The sequence below is a fragment of the Odocoileus virginianus genome, unplaced genomic scaffold (genome assembly GCF_023699985.2).
Source record: "Odocoileus virginianus isolate 20LAN1187 ecotype Illinois unplaced genomic scaffold, Ovbor_1.2 Unplaced_Scaffold_1, whole genome shotgun sequence".
NCBI classification, from domain to species: domain Eukaryota; kingdom Metazoa; phylum Chordata; class Mammalia; order Artiodactyla; family Cervidae; genus Odocoileus; species Odocoileus virginianus.
In genome coordinates this window covers 3,033,476-3,042,664 of record NW_027224263.1, presented here as the reverse complement: position 1 = coordinate 3,042,664, position 9,189 = coordinate 3,033,476, and the positions used below count along the sequence as shown (strand labels likewise).

The 9,189-nt window shown below is 38.8% G+C and overlaps 1 protein-coding gene across 1 annotated transcript; it reads left to right on the top strand.

The window, feature by feature from the left end:
• The first annotated feature begins 7,773 nt into the window (after nt 1–7,773).
• Nucleotides 7,774–8,718, top strand: LOC139033274 (serine/arginine-rich splicing factor 3). Its single transcript, XM_070462175.1, has one exon. The coding sequence runs from the start codon at nt 7,865–7,867 to the stop codon at nt 8,357–8,359; it is 495 nt and encodes a 164-aa protein (XP_070318276.1). The 5' UTR covers nt 7,774–7,864; the 3' UTR covers nt 8,360–8,718.
• The last annotated feature ends 471 nt before the right edge of the window (nt 8,719–9,189 follow it).

Genomic DNA, 9,189 nt, shown 5'->3' with positions numbered 1-9,189 from the left:
CAGTTGCTCAGTCGTGTCCAACTCTTTGAGACCCCATGGACTGCAGCACGCCAGGCCTCCCTGTCCATCACCAACTCCTGGAGTTTACTCAAACTCATGTCCATTGAGTCAGCGATGCCATCTAACCATCTCATCCTCTCTCATCCCCTTCTCCTCCCGCCTTCAATCTTTCCCAGCATCAGGGTCTTCAAATGAGTCAGTTCTTTGCATCAGGTGGCCAAAGTATTGGAGTTTCAGCTTCAGCATCAGTCCTTCCAATGAATATTCAGGACTGATTTCCTTTAGGATGGACTGGTTGAATCTCCTTGCAGTCCAAGACACTCTCAAGAGTCTTCTCCAACACCACAGTTCAAAAGCATCAATTCTTCAGTGCTCAATTCTTCGGGGAATCTTTAGATGGTTATTAAGAAATGGGATGAATTAAACAGACATTGATGGGGTTGGAACAAAGGTTTAAATACAGCACTATCAGCACCAAAGAGATCTCTGCTTGTCCTGCAATGTTAAAGGGCCACAAACAAGTCTACTCTATTTACCTTTATTTGGAAAAAATTTAAAAGCCAGGAAGGGAATTTAGCAAAAAGCACCTGAGATGAGTGATAAGGTTTTGTTGTCTCTTATAACTCCTCCTACCTTCTAGGGCTCTGTAATCAGGCTGTCAAATTCAGGCCCTTATTATGCAGTGCCCTTCGCGTATCTGTCCTGGACCTCCACCCAAAGAATTCTTGTCCTCTGGACAGCAGCAGATTTTTTATGGGTGGGTCGGCTCTTAGATATGCAGACTGCAACCAATTCTTTGGAAATTGGAAGCAAATGTCTTTGTCTTGCAAATCTCTGCAAGGCTAGAAGTAAAGCCCTAAAGACAATTCAAACCAAGCCCCAAACCTCCCCTATTCATCTCAGAATGCTTTTAGGTATTGGGATATTGGAAACAAAAATGTCTTGCACTTAAGAAAAAGAAAACAAAAACTATTTCAAATAGTAGTTATCCTAGATCTCCGATAATAGGCAAATACATTCCCAAGATTCCATCTTGAAGAAAACTTGGACTTTCTCTGTGCCTTTGTGATGTTCCTACCTATCCATTTTCTCTAAGACTTTGAACTGCAATCTTTAGGGAGATAACTCTCAAAGAAAGAAAGAAAAAGTATTTGGAAAATGGGCAACTGAAAAATCTTAAGTGCTTGTCTGTACATTTGTGTGTGTCTATATATTGACTCGGTAAGTTTTTTTTTGTTTGTTTTTTTCCACCTCTGAATGGTGTTACCAAAATTAATTTGTAAAAGAACTCTAGTTGGCTTGAAGGGGCAAATGCTTGTAATGATCGGGTATTCTGAAACTCTCAGAAATACAAAAATTATCCTTATCCCTTTCAAATTCATGTGATACTTTGGTAAATAAAAACCAATTTAATTTTGTTGTTTTAATTAAAATAGATATGTCTTTAGAATTACCAACACAGAATGTAATGCAGACATGCAACTTTTATTCCAGCTGGTTTTATTCATCAAATAAGTTCATATTATCTATACAAAATTCGTCAGCAAGAGAATTAGTTTGAGATGACTGCTGACTTTGTCTAATATCTCGTGAAGTTTTAGTGAGTAGTCTAAACATAATTGCTGAGAACAAATTATTTAGATAGTTGTAACTGGGATAAGAGCTTTTAAGCATAAGAATTATGTTTTATAGTGTGTACTTCAAAATGAGCTTTAAAATCAGTGTGTAATTATATAAAACTAAATTTTCATTTTCTTTCATCTACTAAAAAGATAACATTTTTTCTGTACTATTGGTCAGTTCTTGATAATAAAATATTATGAAAGCTTTTTTCTTTTCCATTTAAGTAATATCTGCCTAAAAAGCAAATATTTTGTGTTTTATGAAAATAATTTCCTGTGCTTTATGAAGTCTTTGATTTTGCTCACCACTATGTAACCTTAAGTATTTGCCTTTGAAATCTTTTATTGTCACTTTGGTTAAATAGATAACTGAGTATTATTTCATAGGACTTCCTTTGTAGCTCAGTCGGTAAAGACTGCCTGTAATGCAAGAGACCTGGGTTCGATCCCTGGGTCAGGAAGATCCCCTGGAGAAGGAAATGGCAACCCACTCCAGTATTCTTGCCTGGAAAATTCCATGAGCAGAGGAGCCTGGCAGGCTACAGTCCATGGGGTCGCAAAGAGTTGGACATGACTGAGCGACTAACACTTTTACTACGTTATTGGCTTGGTGGTAAAGAATCCTCCTGCCAATACAGGAAATGCAGGTTCAATCCCTGGGTTGGGAAGATATCCTGGAGGAGGAAATGGCAACACACTGCAGTATTCTTGCCTGGAAAATCCCATGGATGGAGGAACCTAGCGGGCTTGCTTGTATGCCTAGCATGAGGTTGCAAAGAGTAGGACAGGACTGAGTGACTAAGTACAGGTATATGTTATTAACAGAAACGTTCTGGAAATTGTATGAAATTCCTAAAATTTAATTTTAATATGTCCTGGTATACACAATGTTATCGTTTGTAATTCTAGTTATCATCTTAATTGTATATTATGGAAATAACCAAATTTCCTTTTCAATTGTTTTGTAACAAAGTCTAATCAGATCTTTAACCATTGTCTTTTTTTTCTTTTTTCCCCTTGGAACTTGTTTTTTTTTTAATTTTTTTTATTTTTTTCCATTTATTTTTATTAGTTGGAGGCCAATTACTTTACATCATTACAGTAGTTTTTGTTATACATTGAAATGAATCAGCCATGGATCTACATGTATTCCCCATCCCAGTCCCCCCTCCCGCCTCCCTCTCCACCTGATCCCTCTGGGTCTTCCCAGTGCACCAGGCCCGAGCACCTGTCTCATGTACCCAACCTGGGCTGGTGATCTGTTTCACCCTAGATAATATACATGTTTCAATGCTGTTCTCTTGAAACATCCCACCCTCGCCTTCTCCCAGAGTCCACAAGTCTGTTCTATACATCTGAGTCTCTTTTTCTGTTTTGCATATAGGGTTATCATTTATGGACTTTAGAAAGATGGTAACCATTGTCATTTTTAAGTCTTTTGTCATTTATGGTTATTGCTTTACTCTGATGCTTTTATAAAAGTGCTTCATCTTGAACAAGACTCATAGAAAGAATTCTGAACACAGATTTCTGATAAATGTTCCAAGAATTTACATAACTATGATGGAGAAATGATGGCTTCATAGAATTTACAGAACTATAATGGAGAAATTGATGACTTCATAAAACTTCTAACAAAAGATTAAGATCAACAAGAATTGATTATGTGGACTGAAGAAGCTGAGGAAGATGAGTATAATTTTTTAATGACTTTTTGTTTGAAATATTGAAAGTTCTTTAAGCTTTTGTTTTCCAAATATAAGGATACCTTTCCTCTTAAGATAACTGTGTGTGTGTGTGTGTGTGTGTGTGTGCACACTTAGTTATGTCCAACACTTTGTGACCCCATGGACTGTAACCTCCAGGCTCCTCTGTCCATGGAATTCTCCAGGAAAGAATACTGGAGTGGGTTGCCATTTCCTACTCCAGGGGATCTTCCTGACCCAGGGACTGAACCTGCGAATCCTATGTCTCCTGCATTGCATGGAGATTCTTTACTCACTGAGCGATCAGGGAAGCTTAAGATAACTATGATTTATAGCAATTTGGTAAATTATACCTCTGTAAGCAGAATTAAAACATTTATCTTTTTCTCCCTACCTGATCCATCCAGAATTCAGAAACTCATAGTGACTATTCTTATTTTCATGGAATATATTTATTTGTGTAAATTCAATAGGGCTTCCCTGATAGCTCAGTTAGTAAAGAATCCGCCTGCAATGCAGGAGACCCTGGTTCAATTCCTGGGTCAGGAAGATCTGCTGGAGAAGGGATAGGCTACCACTCCAGTATTCTTGGGCTTCCCTGTGGCTCAGCTGGTAAAGAATCCACCTGCAATGTGGGAGACCTGGGTTCGATCCCTGGGTTAGGAAGATCCCCTGGAGAAGGGAAAGGCTACCCACTCCAGTATTCTGGTCTGGAGAATTTCATGGACTGTATAGTCCATGGGGTTGCAAAGAGTCAGACATGACTGAGCGACTTTCACTTTCAAATGAAACAAGCAGGAACCTGCCAGGAAGCCACCTTCTTTACTCATATGGTTAGACTATTGGGAACCCTGTAAGCAAGGTACCAGACCAATATCTCCAAGGGGCTTTATTGGCTCCATGAAGTCAATTTTTGTTTCCTTAAGCTGTCTGGTCATATCTGAATCTATGTCTGTCTGTCTCAAATATGACATTAAAGTCAAGCTTTGGTAATATAACCAGCTTCCAATTGTGTCCTGTTACAAGAAGATTCATGCTTATTGCTTATGATTGGTCTAAGAATTAAACTGACATGGGGACTTCTCTGGTGGTGCAGTGGTTAAGAATCTACCTTGCAATGCAGGGGACTCAGGTTTGATCCCTGGTTGGGGAACTAAGATTCCTCATTTTGCAGGGCAACTAAGCCTGAGCACCACAAATACTGAGTCCTTGCACTCTGGAGCCTACAGGCTACAACTGGAGAGAGAAGCCCATGTGTCATAACTAAGACATGATGCAGCCAAAAATAGATAAATATTTTTAAAAAAGAATTAAATTGGCATGAGACAGGCTACAAGAAAATCAAACCAAAGTTGAGTAACATGTATAAAAAGAGAGAGACCCAGGAAACCTGAGAAACTCATGAAAATGGCTAAAACTCTCACCTTAAATATCCTCTTCAGTTAAAAATAAAAGAAGATGTTGAGGGTAGGGGTTGGGGACTTCAAAGGGGAAGAAGGAAATTGACATGGAGATGGAAAAAAAATGTTTGGTTAAAAAAAAAAATGTTTGCTTGACCATGCAAAGATAGTGGGACACAGAGTAGATCCTAATCTTTAGGCCCACCATATCTAACCCATATTCTTAGCAGATATCTCTGGTGATAGCTCTATTCCAAGAACATGACTTTTACTTAAAGTTTTTAGGCAGCTAAGGGAGAGGTAAAAAGAAAGATGTTCTGAGCCTTCTGTTTCTTAAAAATAATCTGCCTAAATTATCCTCATGCCAAAAAGAAATATTTTGAGATGGTAAATTTTGCTCCCTACAGATACTTTGAGACTAATACTAGAAATCTTGACTAGCAACTTTTAGGACTCAGGCATAATTTCATAGGTTCATAATTTTCTTCAACCATTAATTTTGGTTTTCTTTTGTTTTCGCAGAAATGCCTTATTAAATACCTGATTTCTTGCACAATATAGGCCTAACTTTAGGAGCCAAGCTACATTAGCCACTTTCTGAAATGACATAACTGTTTAGTTGAATTGACCTGAAACAGGAGGGAAGGGGTCAGGGCACAACCTTTAAAAGAATGACGTAACTGTTGGGTTCACAACATAAATGGTTAGAATTAAGTAGATCCAAGATGGTGGAAGATTCAACTTCTGGTGGACCTTGAGCCTCATTATATGTTCATCATAATATATTAGCATCTAAATGACACACCCACCAGTACCATGACAGTTCTGAGGCTAACCATCAAAGGCCAAAAAGTGGGCAGTGGCCCAATTCCTGGAAATCTCTGCCCTTCCCCCAAATAGTTAGAATAATCCTCTCACTCATTAGCCTATGAAATTACCCAGAGCATAAAAACCAACCTCCCCAAATTTCAGGGTCTTTTACCTTCTGAGATAGCCCACACTGTCTGTGGAGTGTGTTTCTCTCTAATAAATCCACTTCTTACCTATCACTTTGTCTCTCACTGAATTCTTTCTGCCATGAGACATAAAGAACCTGAGCTTCATTAAGTCCTGAGACCAGGTGTGTGATCCCAATTAAAAGACTGTGGATTCAGCTTATTCTGTCTGACAGCTCCAGGCTGTTATCCCCCTCCTTCTTTTGAGGTCTACAAATCAGGGAAGTGATCCTAGAAGAAACTGAAACTCCAGCAGTTGGAATGTCTAGAGCCACCTATGTGACTCATTTGTGGAAGAAGAGGGAACAATGATCACAGAATGTAAACACTGAGAAACTGAGGTCAAGAACCACAGAGTGACTTCTTAGCAAACCACATGTAGACTCTTCATTCCTGAACAGAGACAAAACCCTGAGCCTTTGGAGTGGGAGCACTGACTCCAAGACCCTAGACTACCAGAGAACTAACCCTAGAGAGTATCAAATAGTGAGAACTCACACAAAGGAAACCACTTGAATACAAGACCCAGCATCACCCAACCACCAGTAGCACCCTGTGCAGGACACCTCATCTAAACAACAAACAAAACAAAAATACAAACCAAATCATCAGCAGACAGGATTACCACCTCACTCAGCCTTGCCCATCAGAGGAAAAACAAACAGACAAAAACTCAGCACAAATCTCAGTCTATATGAAGCTTACACAAACCACTGGACCAACCTTAGGAGGGCAGAAACCAAAAGGAAGAAAGAATTCAACTTTGAAGCCTGGGAAAAGGAGACCTCAAACACAATAAGTTAAAAAAAATGAAAAGGCAGAGAAATACTACACAAATGAAGGAACAAACTAGAAACACAGAAGTCCAAATAAAGAAAGAGGAAACAGGCAAACTACCTGAAAAATAATTCAGAATAATGACAGTAAAGATTATCAAAACCTTTGAAAACAAAATGGAGAAAATGCAAGAATCAATTAACAAAGACCTAGAAGAATTAAAGAACAAACATACAGAGACAACACAATTATTGAAATTAAAAATACTCTAGAAGGAATCAATAGCAGAATATCTGAAGCAGAAGAACGAATCAGTGAGCTGGAAGATAAAATGGTGGAAATAACTTCTGAAGAGTGGAATAAAGTAAAAAGAATGAAAAGAACTGAGGACAGTCTCAGAGACCTCTGGGACAATATCAAACACACCAACATTTGAATTATAGGGGTCCCAGAAGAAGAAGAGAAAAAGAAAGGGTATGAGAAAATTTTTGAAGAAATTATAGTTGAAAATTTCCCCAACATGGAAAAGGAAATAGTCAATCAAGTCCAAGAGGCACAAAGAGTCCCATACAGGATAAACCCAAGGAGAAACACGCCAAGACACATACTAATCAAACTAACAAAGACTAAACACAAAGAAAGAATATTAAAAGCAGCAAGGGAGAAGCAACAAGTAACATACAAGGGAAACTCATACGCTTAACAGCTGATCTTTCAGCAGAAACTCTGCAGGCCAGAAGGGAATGGCAGGATATATTTAAAGTACTGAAAGGGAAAAATCTACAACCAAGATTACTGTACCCAGCAAGAATCTCATTCAAAATTGATGGAGAAGATAAAAAGCTTTTTAGACAAGCAAAAGTTAAGAGAATTCAGTACCACCAAACCAGCTTTACAACAAATGTTAAAGGGACTTACATAGTCAAGAAATACAAGAGAAGAAAAAAGATCTACAAAATCAACCCCAAACAAGAAAATGGCAATAGGAACATATATATCAATAATTACTTTAAATGTAAGTGGATTAAATGCTCCAACCAAAAGACACAGACTGGCTGAATGGATACAAAAACAAGACCCATATATATGCTGTCTACAAGAAACCCACTTCAGACCTAAAGACACATATAGACTGAAAGTGAGAGGATGGAAAAATATATTCCATGCAAATGGGAAGCAAAAGAAAGCTGGAGTAGCAATTCTCATATCAGACAAAACAGACCTTAAAATAAAGAAGATTACGGCCATTTCGTGGACGCCGGGTGTGCGAGAGCATCCGGGAACGCTGGGCGGGAGGGGACTGAGAAGACCTAGCCTAGGTTCTGTGGATTTGGACCTCCGCATTTCTAACCCAAGATCTCGAAATGCATCGTGATTCCTGTCCATTGGACTGTAAAGTTTATGTAGGTAATCTTGGAAACAATGGTAACAAGACTGAATTGGAACGAGCTTTTGGCTATTACGGACCACTCCGAAGTGTGTGGGTTGCTAGAAACCCTCCCGGCTTTGCTTTTGTTGAATTTGAAGATCCCCGAGATGCAGCTGATGCTGTCCGAGAGCTAGATGGGAGAACACTGTGTGGCTGCCGAGTAAGAGTGGAACTATCGAATGGTGAAAAGAGAAGTCGTAATCGTGGCCCACCTCCTTCTTGGGGTCGTCGCCCTCGAGATGATTATCGGAGGAGGAGTCCTCCACCTCGACGCAGATCTCCAAGACGGAGAAGCTTCTCCCGCAGCCGGAGCAGGTCCCTTTCTAGAGATAGGAGAAGAGAGAGATCACTGTCCCGGGAGAGAAATCACAAGCCGTCCCGCTCTTTCTCTAGGTCTCGTAGCCGATCTAGGTCAAATGAAAGGAAATAGAAGACAAGTTTGCAAGAGGAGTGGTGTACAGGAAATAACTTCATTTGACAGGAGTATGTACAGAAAATTCAAGTTTTGTTTGAGACTTCATAAGCTTGGTGCATTTTTAAAATGTTTTAGCTGTTCACATTTGTTTGTCTGTTGGAACAGTGACACAAAGGTGTAATTCTCTATGGTTTGAAATGGATCATATGGGGCATGTAATATCAAGAATTGTTACTTTACAATGTTCCCTTAAGCAAAATTTAATTTGCTTTGAATTTTGGTCTTGCATAGGCTGATAATAAACCTCTTAACTCCTGCCCAGCTAAAGTCAATGTTTGTAACATTATGGAAATAAAAACTGGCAAAAATTGGAATATTTTTTTCAACATAGCTGGGATATGGTATGTAGCTGTAGTTAAGCAGTTTTTAAAAGCTGCTGTGAACTCAAAAACCAGCTGGAAAAATTAAAGCTTCACCCTTAAACCAGATTAGAGGTTTAAAAATCCCACTAGTCTTCACACTGGACAAAAGGTTGTCCAGTTGGTGTAGAATCTAAGAAGTTTCAAGGAAGTTAGTTTACCTTTGCTTTAGGTTGTAAGTTCCTTCTGTGATTGCTGTATATGAATACATAGCTCTTTGTAACGTTCTTTATTTGGAAATCTGAGATACTCAAGATAACAAATGTCCTGCCTGTTTAAGGGTACATTGTAGAGCTGAACTGAGTTACTGTGCTTTTTTGTAACGTTCTTTATTTGGAAATCTGAGATACTCAAGATAACAAATGTCCTGCCAGTTTAAGGGTACATTGTAGAGCTGAACTGAGTTACTGTGCAAGATTCTTTTTT